Below are 18,851 nucleotides of genomic sequence, written 5' to 3' on the forward strand. Positions count from 1 at the left end.
GTTTGAGAAGTTCAGTTAGGTTTTTGACAAATTCCTGCTGGTTAGGTTGGTCCAGAAGATTAAGGCACAAGAGAGTGTTGGCAAGCTAGACTGAAAATTGATTCAGTGAAAGGAGGCAATGCGATGGTGGATTGATGTTTTTCTGACTGGAAGTCTGTAAAAAATTGTACGTTGCAAGGATTGCTGTAGGGACCCTTGTTGCTAATATATATTAATGCCATTTACTTTTGCAGTTTGACACCTGGTTTGATGCAAGCCCATAACTTGCTGCTGTAAGTAGTGACACAAGTTGGCAGGGCAGTGAAGAAAGCTTTTGGTATGCTTGCCTTGATACCCTGAGTCTATCAGTACAAGAGTTAGGCATCATTTTGTAGCTATAGAAGTTGTGGTCACCACACTACAGAAGCAATGTATCAATAGAGGGAGTGTGGAAGAGATTCAGCGGGATAATGAAGGGCTGTACTTTTGAGATTGTATGGGCTATGTTTGTTTCCACTGTGAGGGGCATAGAGTGGGTAGATGATTAGAGTCTATTTTCCCCAGGACAGTAGAGTCTATAAATAGAGGACACAAGTTTGAATGAGAGGAGAAATTTAGAGGAGATCTAAGTTTTATCTTGATAAGTGTTAGATTGGGAAGGGAAATGAGTGTAATGCAGACAAATGTGGTTGGCATAGATTAACATCACAGGCAACATGGACGAGCTGGACAAATGGATCTATGTCTGTGCTGTCTGAATCTATATGTTAAGTTAGGGTAACGATTCCACATCAAAATTGAGGTTGTTGCAGAGGGTGACTTTCAGATGTTACACACTATAGTCCCAGATTCTCTTAGCACTTTTGACATAAGCTTTGCATCCTGTCCTTCATTAATTTCTAATTTCCAAGTTTGTTTAAACTTGCTTTGCTGACCTGTAAAGCCAGACTTCAATTTTAACTAGTTGTTTAGTTAACATGCTATAAGTTTTTAAGTCATTTTGAGGCTTCTATGGGTTTTATTATAAAATAACTACTGGATCTGATAATTATTTCTCTTTTTGTTGATTAGTAAAACAAAATGCACGTTTGGGATAGATTCTTAACTTTAATTTCCAAGAACTTAGCTGACTAAATTATTTCCTAATATACGTATGTCTATCCAGTTGTTTGTGTGTTCACACATTATGGAGTCGTGTCAAGTCACTCATGTGCCTTGAGATCCAGCAGATTTTAAAAGTTATAACCAGTCTTTTTTTCTCAGTGATATTTCTCCTTTCCATAGTGATGACGAATGTTCCTGCCCAAGCATTGGGTACTTTCAAATATCTTGCCCAAGTTGGTCTTACTTATGACCCTTGTTAATTAATAATGGTAGGCTATTTTAATTACAGAGGACCAATACAATTCCAGCACAGTATCATTTGTGCAGTTTTGGTTGTGACATGAAAGGAAGATTGTAGTTGTGCTGGAGAGAAATTCTTCAAGATGCTGCCTGGATTGGAGGACTTTGGAGAAAGATTGGATCGGGTGTTGTTTTCCCTGTGTTGAAGGAGGCTGGTGGGTGACTTGATGGAGGTGTATAAAATTGTGAGAGGCAGAGTCTCTCTCGCCCTGCATGGGTTTTAAGTTGAGAAGAAAGGAATTTAAAGGAAATTTCAAGGAGAACATTTTTTAAACACAGAGAGTAGTTGCTATCTGGAACTCATTGTCCGATGAGGTGGTAGAATTAGATACAATTATTACACATAGGAGACATTTAGGCAAGCACTTGAATATGGTTGTATTCTGGCCAAATGGAACTCGAGTAGATGGGCAAAACAGTATGGACATGTTACCCTGAAGAGCTCATTTCCGACTCTAGAGAATGTTGTTTAGGGTTGTGGAGGGAGAGGGAAGAGGGGGAGAATGTTTAGGGTTGTTTTCTCCCTGTCTAACTGTAGACATTTTTTTTGGTTTTTTCATTCTATCATTTTATCGTGTACATTTTTTGATGTTTTATCCTGGAGTACATTAATTATAAAATAGGCATCCTTTGGTATTCAGGCCATACGGTTTCTAACTTATTGGTCATAATCAAGTGTCACTTTTGTTTTGCTTTAAACCTGATGCATAATAATTATTCCTAGACATATAGTGCCTTGAAAGGTGCATAATTTTTGTGTTATTTTCACTATTTTTCAATGTTCCTGTTGTGCCGTTGTTTCCTGCATTGTTGTTTGCCCTGATACTTATTTTCTAGCATCAGTTTGGTTTGAATTTTTGCTGCGTTTATGCTTTTGCTGGTTACAACTCTGTGAACTTTTAAGGTGTTTTTTCTTTCCATTTTCTCCATTAGTGGTGTATGTTTTTGCAGCTGCTAGTGACAATTTTTCTCATCATTTATAAGTCTGGACAGTAACTTACCTATCCATGAGTTCAGCATAGCCAGGTGCAGCCCTATCCTTATCTGGTATTCTAAATAATCCTTCCCATCTTAGCTTTTATAATAAATACCTTGAAATATTGTTTTTTCCTCTTCCCTCTGATGCCGAGAGTGGTCGTAACCTGTGCTGTTGTCTACTGAGATTGACTGGCTGGGAAAAGGGTCACTGATTGAATTTGAAGTTGTCGGGATTATTGCTATATCACAAGCACATTTGAAGACAGTCACTGGGTACTCTGTGTTCCTGCTAAAGTTAGTAGCTACAAAAACATGAAAATGCATACTATGTGGTTGAATGATAGAAAACACATTCATTAAGGTACCACCCATTTATTGCTTATGTGACCCTCTCACCAGAGCTCGCAAGCTAACTCTGCGAACAGCCACGTGACTGGTGAGAAGGCCACCTTTCATAAACAATATATGTCTAGGGTCAATATGATTGGGGTTCAACCAAAAAGGGACTTAGTGATATTCCTATTAAAGAAACCTCGATTTTGAGTGAATGCTGTGTAAATACTGCCCATACACAGTTATCGGTCGCTCAGAAATGGCAGATCATACACCAGCATAAAATTATAAAGAAAATATATTTACCAAATTTCAACTTTAACAAACAATTACAGAAAAAGAAAGGAAATATAAAATGGCCCATAACTGTTAAACCAGTCCAATGTGCACAAAATGTTGGAGCTCATACTGGAGAGGTCGGGGTGTATCTCTTGACTCACGCTCTGGACCCATAGTCTGCGCCTCATTCTGAACTCCCCTCGAAGACTATCTTGAATGGACTGGCTCTCTTAGGAATATTGGCCCTTCCTCCTTGGAGCCATTCATCTGGACAAAACAGTTTTTGCAACAGGGACTCTCCTTCCAATAGCATTCTGCAGCATCTTCCCTTCTGCCCTACTCTGCAGCTTCTGCCAAAGACTTCAAGCTACACTATTGTCCTTAAGGAAACTCCTTCCCACAGCTCTCTAGAACCTTCTCTCACATCCCACAATCCTGATTGGCTGACTTGTAATCCTATGTTGAACGACATGGGTCATCAACTTACCGAAGCCAAAACACAGTTTCCAGCATAGCACACTGCTTTTACAGAAAACTACCTCACAGCATAGTGGCAGAAATCTTAACCAGGCCATTACACTTAGCAATTACCAGCGCAGACTATCTGTCCATAATGAATATTTGACTATAAGAAGGGATTAAGTATAGTTTCTAATTTTTGAAGTCGTTTGCTAATTACATGGTATTTTTATCCAGGAAAAGCAAGTGCTACTAGGATGCTTTTACTTATTGAAATAGTTTTATCCAATAATACTTTTTAAAAATTTCTTCGTATTTCAGAATTTTGTTGTATTTTCCCTGTAGAAAGCTACATTTTTGTTTAGCATGAATTATGCAACTCTGTACAAAATGAAAATATTTAAACAATTACTTTGACACAGATCACTAAGCAGTTTGTAAAAACCTAATTTGCATGTTTCAGGACGTGTGTGTGGTTAATACTAAACTTCGTTTTTTTTAAGTGGATGATGATGGAGGAAAGATTGAACATGGAGGAAATGGTGAGCTGAAAATTGAAAGTGGACTGTCAACACAGAGTGAAAATTTAAAAGAAGATAGTACCTGTGGTGATGTCATTAAAGTTTACATTTTCAAGGCAGATGATGGTGAGGATGATTTAGGTGAGTAATCAGGTAGATCAATGTCATTTTAGTATTCCATTTTGAATCCTACCAAAAAAAACATGGTTAGGTGGGGCAAGTAGGAATTGTGGGCATAATTTGTGATTCAACCAGTTACTTAAATTAAGAATATTTGACACACCGATTTCTTTCATTTTATGTAAGGATCTTTGTATTTTTTGTTGTGCTGCTGGTTTTGAAATACTGTAGCTGATGAAGATGAGTCAAAAAGCATTAGTTTGCTTATATAGTGGATCCTGGTTAATTGGGCTATCAGTTAATCAGGGCAGCCACTTATTTGGGACAACTCTTAAAGAACAAAAGCTATTTGAGACAATTTCCATTTTATCTTGTACTTCCATTGTTTCATTATAAATTCCCTTGAAATTTCCACATAATTTAAGTGTTTAGATAGGGGAGAAGAGTGGTGTAAGGGGAGGTAAATAATTATTTTTACAAAGTGATCATGTGCGATTCATGGGGATTTTTAGCTTAATGGTGAAATATAATGAATTTTTGTGTTGTGCAACTTAAGGTGGAACTGTAGACATCGGCGAAAGTGAACCTGATAATGATCATGGGGTTGGACTACTGGATCAGGGCAACGTGGGCAGAATATCGCGAGAGAAAATGGTGTACATGACTGTTAATGACCCTAATCAAGAAGATGAGGATATCAGTAAGTACAGATTTCTAAAAAGGTTTTGTACTTAATAAAATAGAGCCCCAATGTAAATACAGTCCTTCCAGAGCAAATTAAAGAAATTTAGTGAGTCAGAATGGATTACTGTTTCCAAGCATCTTTTAGAAATCCACCTTAAACTGTGATGACATTGCTTGAATACCAATTAGAATGCAATTTTGAATCTAAGATAGGTACTTTAAAATAATTTAATTTGGAGTTTGTGTTGGGTGAAATTTTGTGACCACTAATGATGAGTATTAGAATAGTAGGTCATGTGAGTAGTCTCTTGATGCCTGAAATGTAGATGACAGTTTGATGCCATGTGGTTTGAAGTTTATTCAATTCCTGTCCTACAGGGTCTACCCCAGTGTAAAACAATCAAATGTTGGAAAAGAGAATAATTTAATCGCCACTCATAAAAATCCTAAAGCTATTTTGACAGCCAGTTAAACCAAATGCAATGATTGTCAAAATCTTTGAATCTGTATGACATTTAAAAGCTATTTAAGAGCTTTAAAAAATCCAGATTATCTTCTACTTAGACTTGCATAGCTCTTTACCTTAACTGAAGTAATGAACATTTGCATGATACAGAATGTTCATGCAAATTCTCCACTGCAGAATTAGCAGAAGTTTTGCTGTTTTTTTTTCCTTGATGTCTAAGTCCACCATTGGAACACATTCAGGAGCACAGTAGTAAACCACTGACTTGTTTGAGAGGAAATCCTGCAAAATTGAATCCATTTTAATTAATCTTAATATATCTGTTCAGCCTTGTCAGTGAAACATTTTGGCTACTATTGGAGTATGGGTAATACAGGCACTACTTGTTGGCAGAAAAGGCAGGCTTTGAGTGATTATTCTGCATGGTCTTCAAGAGATTATATCATATCATTCATCCATTGGCTAGTCAACTAGATTAGCCAGGCTGCAGTAATTATACTGAGCCCAGAATTACAAGATTTATTGAACTCCACTATGTTCCTTGGCAAAGTGCATTCAGTTTTCAACCACTGGCTTGCTAGTTTAGAAAACTAATCACCTAAACTAAAACTAATAATTAGTAATTTATATTAAAATTGGGTGAATTTTTAAATTTAAGTGGTATATACATGTTCTACAGTTAAAGTAGTTAATACATTTCAATGGATTATCTCATAGTGAACGCAACACAGCATGAGGAGAACTGCTACCTTCAAGCAAGTAAGTGCCTATTGTTTTATTTCACTGCTCCTAAAATTTGTCGGTTCAAAAATTTGAACACCCAGAAATTCTAGGTGGCTTATTAATCAAATTATTGCTGTGTACATAATACTATCATAAACTGTACATACTGTACAATTTGCATGATTTTTACTACAAGGAAATGTTTATCAGTTGAAAATAGATATTGTGATTTAATGTATTTGCATACTATCTGTTGAACATATAGATTATTTAATACCATTAGCTCTGGAAAATTTTATAAATTTAATGAAGAAGATAAAGACAGAATTGAATGGAGGCAGCATTGACACTAGTAACAGGAGTCTTATACTTAATAAGGTACTCAAGGTTTGACCAGGTGTAAGATTACATTTAGACTAAAATACAAACAGTTTATTTACCCCATTTATCTGCTGGTATAAATGTTAATACCAACTTTTTGAAAAATATTATGTTGTTGATTTGTGGGTAACGAAGCAGCATTTTTTAATCCTAAAAAGGGTTGGCCATCTTGAATCATTGCAGTTCCTTTTGTGAAAATACTTCAGAACCATGTTGGATAGGGAATTTCAGGACCCCATGATGTTGAACTGTGATGTTTATCTATGGCAATGACATCTCATAACAGACGTCATCTTTCAGATAGTGGTCAGAAAGACTATGGTGCTGAAGTAATGATTGAATTGCTTAGTAAGTGCAGAAGCTGTACAATAGGGAATTAATCTGATGCTTATGCCTTCTGAGGAGTACTTGCTGTCAGGTTCTGGGGCTGCTACGACTGGTATGCAATGCCAAAACCATCTTGACTTATGTTTGGTATGAATTCAGTCACTGTACAGTTATCCTTCTTGTCTCAGTGACTTTAATTTTTTTCATTTTAGTGCAATTTTCAGGCGATAATAGGCCTGTTTCACGCAGATAAATTGCTTCAGAGTTTGAATTAATGCCTTAATGTTGTCTGATTGGTATTCTGGAACTTCAGTGGTGTTGAGTAGGTGTTCTCATCTGCATGGTCAATGAGTCTTTACGTCATTTTATAAACAATAAAGAGTCATTGAGTCTTACTGGATAAAAGCACACACTTCAGCCAACCATATCCATAATTATGATTCTATTCTATATCATGCATTGCCCAGAGATGCAAGTCCCATAGCCCCCTAAATCCCTCTTGTCCATGCAGTCAGTATGGTCACTCTATACAATCCCTACTGTAAGACCACTCATTGAACCCAACCCCACCCCCCACCCCCACATAATCCTCAGTATCCCTGCAGGGTATATCCCCTTACTCTAAGACCACTATGTACAATACCCTCATGATAAAACCACTTGTAGTACAATCCCCTCCATGTAAGGCCACCAGGACCACTCAGTGTACAATATCCACTTTGAGACCACTTACTGTATACCCTCTCACTATACAATCCCTCATTTTACATCCTCTCACTAAAAGAACCTCCCTCTGTATAATCCCTTCAGTATAAATCCAATATTGAGCAGAATAATGTTGAATCATTCTTCACTGGGCTTGAGCTACAGTGGTATTCCACAGGGTTAAGTACACAAGAAGAAGATTTAGAACTGCATGGCTGATTGGGCTAAAATTCCATTTTCAGTAAATGCTTATGGTCCAAACAAATTTGCAAATACATAACTGATAGAGATTTGTTTATCTGCATAATAATTGTGATTCCAAGTGATTTTTTAAAGTGCGAAACTTGGAAAATTAACTTATTTGAAGGAATTGAAATAGATTTTATTGTTGCTTGTTTTCCCAGATTGTGCTGACATTGCAGATGAAGTTTACATGGAAGTCATAGTAGGAGAAGATGAAGCAGCAGTTGGCCATGAACAACAAGTTGAAGAAACAGATATTAGCAAAACATTTGTTCCGGTAGCTTGGGCTACTGCATATGGTAAGTATCTTTTTTTTAAAAAAGCTACCAGTTAAGATCAGTGATCAATGCTATTTCCAGTTAGAATAAAGTTTGAGTAACTAGTGTTTGATCTCTTGTGCTAAGTAGTTAATGTCATAAGTTTGTGGAAAATTGTTACCACAGTGCACTCAGAAGATAAGTTAAGGACTATTACCAAAGCAATTAAGCCATTAATTAGGGAACATCATAACCCTAAACACAAATGAAGCTAAACGTTTGACTTAAAAGAGAAAAACTTGCTTAACTGATTGAAAAGTTTTAAAATAAAATCATTTAATTCCATTTTTGGCTGTGAAAATCAAATAAAAAAATATGTTCACTGATATCAGTGCTCCCAAAACAAAAGCTTTTGTTGCAGTAGCACATTGTAGATACATGTTAACTGAGGCCAGTGAGTGGTGGTCTCTGACAATTTTTAAAACTCTTCAGTCAATGTATGTATAATGAAAGCACAAGACTTGGGTTTTTGTTTTCTGTTGAAGACTTCCTCCAAGAATTTTGGATTAGTTCAGTAATTTTATATATCATAAAGACCATGCACCCATTTTTAACCTCATAGCTGCTTGCTCAGTCTGTTTTTAAAGTATTGCATGCAAGCCAGATATTGATACCTAGGAGACTATGTATACAGTTGCAGTACTTGTTACGCACTTGTTGAACTTTGACATTGTTTTTGTTATCATATTATTGATAATGTCAGATCAACAGCACAATTTTTTGGATCTATATCACATGTAACTGATACAAATCTGTGAATGGATCAAAGTTCATTTTTTTCCTGCATGCAAAGAATTATGATATATGAAACAAAATCAACTCCAATTACTGGGTTTGACAATTTTTCTAAATCCACTTTTGATTGAGTTGATATTTTAAAATTGCTTGGCTAGCCCTTTGTAAGGATTGTAATGGCTAAAGCTGATGAATTATGAGAGTGATTTATATACACTGTGTCCACTTTATTAGGTCCACCTGCTCGTTAAGACAAATATCTAAACAGCCAATTATGTGGCAGCAACTCAAATGCTTAAAAGCATGGTCAAGAATTTTCTTAAGAGTTTACATAGAATGGTGTGAAAAACAAAATACATCCAGTGAGCAACAAGTCTGTGGGCGAAAATGTCTTGTTAATGAGAGAGGTCAGAGGAGAATGGCCAGACAACTTAAAACTGACAGGAAGATGACAGTAACTCAAATAACCAAGTGGTACAACAGAGGTCTTCAGAAGAGTATCTTTGCAAGCACAACACATTGAACCTTGAAGTGGATGGACTACAACAGCAGAACTACATAATAAAGTGGCTTTTGAGGTTATATAGAATATGAATTAACTTAAAATCTCTAAATAAAATGGATACCTGAAACTGGTCATTTTGTCATCTCAGGTAACAGTTCGGATGCTGTAGACAACAAAAATGAAACAGGCAGTCACCTCCTCCAGGCAGATGGAACAAATGAGCTTACCAGGCTGGTAAAACCAAAATCAAGGAAAAGGAAGAGACTTGAAAGTAGACAATATCAGACAGGTACTTAATTTTCCTTGATCTTTTATTATGAGTCATTGCTTGGCATTGAAAACATTTTTTGCAAGGCTCTTTAATACATAGAATCAGAATCCTTTATTATCACCAAGTATGTGGACGCATACAGGGAATTTAATGCCGGTTTCCCTGAGCTCTCGCTGTACAGTATCAAAAAGCAAACAAAACAATAGTGCAAATAATCGTGAACTATATACAATGAGGTATACCTGTGTATGTACAGGTGGACTTGGTTTATAATAGACTAAAATTCAAGTGTTCATAAGACTGATGGCATATGGAAAGAAACTGTTCTTGTACTTATTTGTCCTGGCATACAGTGATCTAAAGCGCCTACCAGAAGGAAGGAGTTGGAACAGGTGATGTCCAGGGTGTGATGGGTCTACAATGATGCTGCTTGCTCGCTTCCTGACTCTAGATGCATATAAGTCCTGGATCGAGGGCAGCTTCACACCAATAATCCTTTCCGCAGCCCCGACGGTTCTTTGGAGTCTATTCTTGTCTTGTTTGATAGCTGATCCAAACCAGACAGTGATGGACGAACAGAGAACAGACTGGATTATTCCTGAATAGAATTGAATCAGCAGCTCCTGAGGCAGGTTGTACTTCCTGAGTTGACATAGGAAATACAACCTCTGCTGAGCCTTTTTGATAAGAGTGTCCGCGTTGGGTGTCCACTTCAGGTCCTGGGAGATTGTGACACCCAGAAACCTGAAGGTCTCCACAGCAGACACAATACTGTTGAGTATAGTGAGTGGGGGGAGTATTGGGGGGCTCCTCCTGAAGTCCACTGTCATCTCCACAGTCTTGAGCGTATTTAGCTCCAGATTGTTCTGACCACACCAGAGGGCCAGCCGTTCCACCACCTGTCTGTATGCAGATTCATCACCGTCTCAGATAAGGCTAATGACAGTTGTGTCGTCTGCAAACTTCAGGAGTTTAACAGATGGATCCTGTGAGGTGCAGTCATTAGTGTAAAGGGAGAAGAGCAGTGGGGAGAGCACACATCCCTGGGGGGCACCGGTACTGATTGTCTGGGTGCTAGAAATGATGCTCCCCAGCCTCACTTGCTGCACCCTGTCAGTCAGGAAGCTTGTAATCCACTGACAGATGGCGGGGGAGACAGCTACTCAAACAGAAAAAATCTGGCATTTTTCTTGCTCTCACATATGCAGGTAATGTCGTTTCTCTCAAATTTAAATAATTAATTTATTTTTAATTTTTTTAAAATTTCCATTAATTGACTCCTGTTGCTCCTAAAGCAGCAAATAATAAACTTAGACAGTCATATACTCAGGAAGTAGTTGAAATGGTTTTGTTTTGATAGGAGGAAAGGATATATTCTATCAATTTCTTCTATTTATTATCTTATTTTATTACATATTGCTTTATTCACTGACTGAATACTTCTGCTATTGTTGCAAATAAATTGTTCCCTTAGATGTGAGTGAGTGATTACGAAAACTTGGTCAGTCTTTTATTTTGAAACAGAATTATTTTAAGTCTTTGCAGGTAAGTTCCTAATCTTCTCTTGGTACCACCTTTGGTGATGCTGAGAGCAATTTATCATGTGGTGATCATAAAGTGAAACATCTATCTCTTGACACTTTTATACCTCAACATGTTTTGCAGAAACTTGGTGCAAGATCATGAGGGGTATTAATAAAGGTGGATATTCATATTTTTTTGCTCAGGGTAGGGGAGTCTACAGCTAGAGGGCATTGGTTTAAGATGAAAAGAGGAAGATTTATATAATATCTGAGGGCAAGTATTTTAACACAAGTGGTGGCAGGTATGTGGTACAAGCTGCCACAGGAAGAAGTAGAGGTGTTTACAATTATAAGGCGCTGTTTGAATTGATAGAATGATAGCAAAGGTTTAGAAAGATATGGGCTAAAGATAGGCAACTGGATGTAGCTTAGGAAGGTACTTTAGTTAGCAAGGATGAGTTATCTTGAAGGGCCATTTTTTATATTTTGTAAGTCTGTTACTCCATGGTTGACTTTGTAGTGCAGCAGTACAATGTATTAGCTATGAGAAAGTCTGCAGGTGCTGGAAATCCAAAGCAGCACACTCAAAATGCTTTAGGCATTAGGCAAAAAAAAAAAAAAAAAAAAAAAAAAATGCTTTAGGCACTCAGTAAGTCAGGCAGCATCTATGGAAATGAATAAACAGTCGACTTTTCGGGCTGAGACCTTCTTCAGGACTGGAGAGGAAGGGGGAAGACAGCAGAATAAAATGGAGGGGGGAGGTGGGAAGAAGGATTACTAGAAGGTGATAGCTGAAGTCAGGTGGGTGGGAAAGGTAAAGGGCTGCAGAGTAAGGAATATGAGAGAAAAGGAGAGTGGACCATAAGAGAAAGGGAAAGAGCTTTTTGATGGAGGATAGAAGTGCTGGACATCCATGGTGAAAATGAGGCGGTTCAGGGCCAAGGAATTGAAAGTTAGTGAGAAGATTGAGAGCATGAGAAGTGTCGTGGTGTAGGGGGGGGTGGTACTGAACAAAGAGGGACAGAAGGGAGTTGACATATGAGGACACGAGTTCAGTGGGACAGGAGCAGGCAGAGACAATTGGCCTACCTGGACAGTCAGTTTTGTGGATTTTTGTAGGAGGTAGCAGCCAGCAGTGTGGGATAAGGGAACTGCTTTTGGTGGCAATGGATAGGGGTTCTCCAAGGCTGATTACATTGTATAAATGTGTGATGTTTTTGGAAGATGGATTTGCAAATTGTAACAAAATATAGGCAAATCACCATGCTTATTCAGTAAAGAAAAATATGTAGAGCTCTGCAAAGATTAGCACTTAATGGGTGTCCAAATGCTGTGAATGTATTTGGTAAATTGAACCTTTTTATGACTTAGTATACCGGCTGCTTTAATGTCTCCAAGCATGAACATTTGCTTCCAGACCTTGTAAGTGAATGGCTGTCAAAAAATGGAACCCATTATTTTTTCCCATCACCACATTTCCTCATAAAGCTACTGAGTCATGTCATTATTCACTCCTTTAACCTTCCATTCCCCCAAACCTGCACCATATTCCAGTTTTTTTTATCTGCACAGATGATCTTTTCAATATTTGGGGCTGGAAGCAAATATTAAGGGTTTACTTTTACTCCGAGAAGCTGATATGTCTTGATTTATTGTACTTGGGGACAAGAAATTTCCAAATAAAGGCTTTTGCTTAAATCTACATAAAATAGGTTTGTGAAGAATTAAAATTTAGTTAAAGAACTTTGATGATCCCTCTCTCAATTTTGTTTCTCTATCCTTGTTATCAATCATGCCAATTAAGTTACTTTTGTTTCTTTATTCTGATACAGCAATCATCATAGGGCCTGATGGGCATCCTATTACAGTTTATCCATGTATGATCTGTGGAAAAAAGTTCAAGTCCAGAGGCTTTCTGAAGAGGCACATGAAGAATCATCCGGAGCAACTGACTAAGAAAAAATACCAGTGTACAGACTGTGATTACACTACCAACAAGAAGACCAGTTTACATAATCATCTGGAAAGCCATATGCTCATGAACAAGGTGGAGAAGACCTATGAGTGTGATGAATGTGGCAAGAGATTTACTCACCCAGGAGCTCTGGTTTCCCATAAGTTGGTTCACCGGGAAAAGGGAGCTACAAAGATGCACAAATGCAAATTTTGTGATTATGAGACTGCAGAACAGGGGCTTCTGAACCGACACCTCTTAGCTGTGCACAGCAAGAATTTCCCTCATATATGTGTGGAGTGTGGAAAGGGTTTTCGCCATCCATCAGAACTGAGGAAACACATGCGAACCCACACTGGGGAGAAACCCTACCAGTGCCAGTACTGTGACTATAAGTCAGCAGATGCCTCCAATCTTAAGACCCACATGAAGACAAAGCACAGCAAGGATCTGCCTTTCAAGTGTGAGCATTGTTTAATGACATTCACGGATGCCAAAGAACTGCAGAAACATACAGCCATTCATCAAGGACACAAAACCCACCAATGTACACATTGTGATCACAGGAGTTCTAACTCCAGTGATCTGAAGCGCCATATTATTTCAGTCCATACCAAGGACTATCCACACAAATGTGAGGTATGTGACAAGGGTTTTCATCGACCCTCAGAGCTCAAGAAACACATGTCAACTCACAAGGGTAAAAAACTGCACCAGTGTAGGCACTGTGACTTTAAAATTGCAGATCCTTTTGTTCTTAGTCGGCATATTCTTTCAGTCCACACCAAGGATCTTCCATTCAGATGTAAACGTTGCAAAAAGGGCTTTCGTCAACAGGTTGAGCTCAAGAAGCATATGAAGACCCACAGTGGCAAAAAAGTTTATCAGTGTGAGTACTGTGAGTATAGCACTACCGATGCCTCGGGCTTTAAACGACACGTTATTTCTATTCACACAAAGGACTATCCTCATCGTTGTGATTACTGCAAAAAGGGCTTCCGAAGGCCTTCAGAAAAGAACCAACATATCTCTCGACATCATAAAGATGTTGTTTTGGTGGAGGGGCTATCGTGAACTATTTTCAATTTAGAAAGCATCTGCTTCTCATCATTTGTACAAAAAAGGAATATTTGTGTCCTTTAATTGTTAAAGACTTGGAAACTTAAGTTCATGCTGATTACTGAACTAACTTCTCTCTCCCTCTCTTTCTCTCTCTCTCTCCATTGTATTGTGTCATGGATTGGAGCTTTAGCTTGAATTGAAAGTTGTATGTCCTTTGACTTGGAAATCCATTAAATGGACATTTTTTTTGCAACATGGTGTCAACTCTTTTAAGAGATGAAACTAACAATCTAGTTGCAACCAGTCAGCTGCAGATCATGGTCCCTGCCATTATAATTACTGGACCCAAGATTAGATACTGTATTCAAGAACAATTTAGCTTCATATTAACTATTGATGGCAAATGAGGCCATTTATCAGTTTGTCTTATTGCTCAGTTTTTTGGAGTGCTACAGTTTTTGTGCTAACTGGCTGAACACATTCTCAGCATATTCTGTATTTTGTTACTTCCTTTTTGTTTGCGCTATAGTTAATTTTTTCCGATATGCTTCTGAAGCTGCAATGTATTATGGTAATAGTATATTTTCTGTTTTTATTTGAATTATTTTTTTTTACAATTTCATCTTTTAAAAGAAAATTCTTCAGTGATATACCATTGAGCCTAAAGGCCTCCTCCGCCTTTCCACGTTCTACTTGTATTTCCAGATGCGCTTCATTCCTGTATTGTGTGGTCTAGCAAAGCATCGTGGTGGCAGAGTTCTTTCAGCTAATTTACTTTTCCAGATATTGTGTAAAAAGAATGACATTATTCATGTTTTTACAAGTGTACACATTTTTTTCCAAAATTATATTTTGCCAATGTCTGTATCTTGTATAAATAAAAGAAATAGCACTATATGTTTTTTAAAAAAAAGGTCCAGTGCTTTCTGTAGTACACTGCAGCTTAATCTTAAGTTAGCAAGTTAAAAACTGTATTGTCAGTTTGAAATAACTCAGGTGGTTAGCAATACCCTATTTTACACAATGTACTTCAATCTAGTTACACTGGATTGAGGTTCATGGTGGAGGTGAGTAACAGAGATTAGTATTTTCTGTATCATTAAATCTTTCCAACAAAAAAGCAAAAGGGGAGTGGGGTGCAACTTTTTAAAAGTACTGAGAAATGATTAATGGAAAGTATGCAATACGGAGTAATCTCTTGAAGTCTTCAGCAGATCAGGATTAATTTGGAAGGTGAAGGGAAACTAAATAGTACAGCATAATTCCAAAATTTCATGTTTTTATATTTTATAAAATATTTAATTCAAAGCCGCATGCAACATCAGATTTCTACAGGATCCTGTAAGTTTTCAAGTATAAGTTGGGCTTTATATTCATTAGTGCCTAAAATAGCATCTAAGTTTAAACTAATTTTAAATGAACTATCTATGATCGTTATTGTATAACTTGCAGACTAAATCCTCAATATATTCTCAAGAATTTGCACACTGTTGGATGAAAAGAGAGAAAATTACAGTATTTAAAAGAAAAGGGGTACTAAATAATTTATACAACACAGTGATTAACATTACTTACTCAAAAAAGTCTTCAGAAGTCTTTAATGTTATGCGTACTATCCTCAATGTACATGTTTTAAGCAATACATTTGTTAAAATCATTAGGAATACTAATTTTATTCTGAACATAATCTTTGTAATTTAGCTGACTCCTGACCCCCACCATCCCTACAAAATATAGAGAATATAAACTTGTCTAAAATCTGTTTAAAGTATCCGAATTGGAACGCATGAAATTGAATCCCACAGTGCAATTTGAGCATCTTCTCCCCATCATGATTTCTAAGTTAACACAAACCTGATATTACAATAGTGCCCCAGTGTCCTTGTAGCACTTTGTAATTGTAATTCACAATACCATAAAATAATCATATGTGGATGAAATTATGTTGCATTTTTATCTTGACAGATACATATTTGGGATTTAATTTGTACTGTGACATTGGGAGCTTTGAAAATTGCACTAACAACAAATGCAGTTCTTTTGGTTGGGTTTGTGTACTCACTACAGCAAGAAGCAGTGTTGTACATTATCATAATGCAGGCCTGGTGTTGGACAGAATTTCTGAGGAAAAATTTACTTTTGAAGAGTAATGAAAATTATGGAGAGTGGGTAATAGGGAAATGTATATGTTTATTAAAAAAATTCTTATTAATGTTACCAATTGCTCATTGTACAAATCTTGAGAGGGAATACAAACTGTTGAGCAATTGAATTGGATTTAATACACTTTTAAGGGCAGCTAAGAGAATTCTTTGAATAGGTGTAGACTTTTTTTTTATACTGGGATTAAACATGAATTAATTAAAAGCCAGTTGATTTGAGAAGGAAGCTTTATATCCTTGTACCTGTAAACAAAACCATTTTCAGTGTCACTTTTATGCTAAACAATGTACATCTAATCTGTAAACAAAATAAAATTCAAATTATTTTCCACAACATCACCTACTGAATGTCCCCAATGGCTTTTTAGAAATAATATTTGTAGTAATTTTGCTGCTCACTGTTAGCAATGAACCTGTATGGTATTCGCTTTAGTAGCAGATTAGCCATCTGGATTATGACGAGTAACGAGTACTACTTTTGCTATTTTTAAAAATTCAGGTTATTACAGTTCAAAATATTTCTGTAGGTTATCACTTATTGTCCTTTTTATGATTTGGATTTCAGTTCTATCAGAATGAGGAGCATTAAGGATATTTACTAGGACAATGAAAACTATGCACTGATCTACTGACCAATATGAACAAGGCATATCAAACTAATGTTGATAGGCATGACATGGTGGAGGGAGGATGCATTGTATTCTAACATTGTGTGTCACTGTTAACAGTAGGATGAACTGCAGTTTTATTCAAAACCAGTTTCTGCTATCATCAGAAAATTCAAAATAAAGACCATGGTGATAGTTCCACTTACATTCTTGAGAAGGAGAACTATCCACAGGCTGTCACAGCATGTATTTTGTGTATTAAGTGGAAGAGTGTACAGAAAAACTGAAGATAAAATAACTTGATATATGTTACATTTGCAATGGATGAATAGTAAAGCTGATGATGTAAAAATGCAGAATAAAAGAAATATTGAATAATGACAGTACAGTCAGTTGCCCATTAATGTAAAGCTGAACATAACCATTGATATTTTAAGCTAAGTTACCACATGGGAATCAGAAATGCATTCCAGTCAAAAATCTTGAAATGTTTTTAAGATAATCTCTGGTGAATTGTTAAGGTATGGGCACTAGCAGCAGATTTTATTGCTATACATCTGCTCTCTTCAGGGGTATACACAAGTAATGTGACATGAGCAACATCTGCATTCCTTTTCAAAGCCTATTAACAAAATTAATTCCTTGAACAAAAATAACTCCTGCTTAACTTTGAAGATCAGGAATTAGATCCCTGCTTTAGTGTAGATACAAAGAAAGTAGTGCAAAAAGAGGGGAAAAAATAAAATGTTTGTTAATGGATTTGTTGTCCATTCAGAAATCTGATGGTGGATGAAGAAGCTGTGCCTGAAACGTTGAGTGTGTGTCTTAAGGCTGCCCTACCACATCCTTGAAAAGGGCATGTACTGGATGATGGAGGTCCCTGATGATGGATGTTGCCTTTTTGAGGCATCAAATTTTGAAGGAATCCTCGATGCTGGGGAGGCTAGTGATGAAGCTGACTGAATTTACACCTTTCTGCAGTTTTTTTTTCTGTTCCTGTGCAGCAGCCCCTCCATACCACACAGTAATGCAACCAGTAAGAATGCTCTCCACAGTACATTTGTAGAAATTTGTGTTTGTCATTGGTGACGTACTAAGCCTCCTCAAACTCCTAAGGAAATATAGCCAGTGCCGTGTCTTCTTTGTAATCGCATCAATATTTTGGGCCTAGGATAGATCCTCAGAGACGTTGATAGCCAGGAACTTGAAACTGCTCATTCTTACCACTTCCAATCCCTTGATAAGGACAGGTGTGTGTTCCTTCAACTTCTCCTTTCTGAAGTCCATAATCAAACCCTTGATCTAACTGACATTGAGTGCAAGGTTGTTGCTGTGGCACCACTCCACCAGCTGATCTGTCTCACTCCTGTATGCCTCTTCATCACCATCTGAAATTCTGTAGTGTGGTCAGCATATTTATAGATGCCATTTGAGCTGCGCTTAGTCACAAAGTCACGGGTGTACAGATCACCGTCGATGTCCGCCAGTGTTGATTGTTATTGAGTTAGCCCCTCTGGTTCAAGAGCTTCATGGTTGAGGAGTAATAACTGTTCCTGAACCTTGTGGTGTGAGACCTGAAGCTCTGGTGCCTCCTCCCCAATAGCAGTTGTGAGAAGAGAACATAGCCTGGATGGTGAGGATCCTTGATGATGAATGCTGCTTTCCTTTGACAGCATGCCTTATAGATGTGCTCAATGGTGGGCACAGCCCATGATGGAATGGATTGTATCCACTACTTCTTGTAGGCTTTTCCATTCCAAGGGCTTTGGTGTTTTCATACCCGGCCATAGTGCAACCAGCCCATGATAGAATGGACTACTTGTTGTAGGTTTTTCCATTCCAAGGGCTTTGGTGTTTTCATACCCGGCCGTAGTGCAACCAGTCAGCATCCTCTCCAAGGTGAGGACTGGTGTGTGTTCCCTCGACTTCTCCTTCCCGAAGTCTATAGTTAAATCCTTGGTCTAACTGACGTTGAGTGCAAGGTTGTTGCTGCAGCAATAGAGGTTTGTGAAAGTCTTAGGACATGCCAAATCTTAGGAAACTTCTAAGGAAGTAGAGGTGCTGCTGTGTTTTTTGTAATGGTAATTGCAAATCTCAGGTAGTATATGGTGG

The 18,851-nt window shown here is 37.5% G+C and overlaps 1 protein-coding gene across 4 annotated transcripts in view; it reads left to right on the top strand.

Moving 5' to 3' along the window:
• LOC134348062 (zinc finger X-chromosomal protein-like) overlaps positions 1-18,384 on the top strand; it is a 34,572-nt gene extending 16,188 nt beyond the window's left edge. For 3 of the 4 annotated variants that reach the window (XM_063050872.1, XM_063050873.1, XM_063050871.1), the window contains 6 exons: positions 3,936-4,094; positions 4,630-4,773; positions 5,941-5,982; positions 7,764-7,901; positions 9,308-9,448; positions 12,786-17,348. In XM_063050872.1, coding sequence (XP_062906942.1) covers positions 3,936-4,094; positions 4,630-4,773; positions 5,941-5,982; positions 7,764-7,901; positions 9,308-9,448; positions 12,786-13,981 — 1,820 coding nt within the window. In that variant the 3' untranslated portion in view covers positions 13,982-17,348. Of the gene's footprint in view, positions 1-3,935; positions 4,095-4,629; positions 4,774-5,940; positions 5,983-7,763; positions 7,902-9,307; positions 9,449-12,785 lie in introns of all 4 variants that reach the window. The other variant, XM_063050874.1, reaches the window with a different exon arrangement.
• Positions 18,385-18,851: the final 467 nt, after the last annotated feature.

Source organism: Mobula hypostoma, chromosome 6 (genome assembly GCF_963921235.1).
Source record: "Mobula hypostoma chromosome 6, sMobHyp1.1, whole genome shotgun sequence".
NCBI classification, from domain to species: Eukaryota; Metazoa; Chordata; class Chondrichthyes; order Myliobatiformes; family Myliobatidae; genus Mobula; species Mobula hypostoma.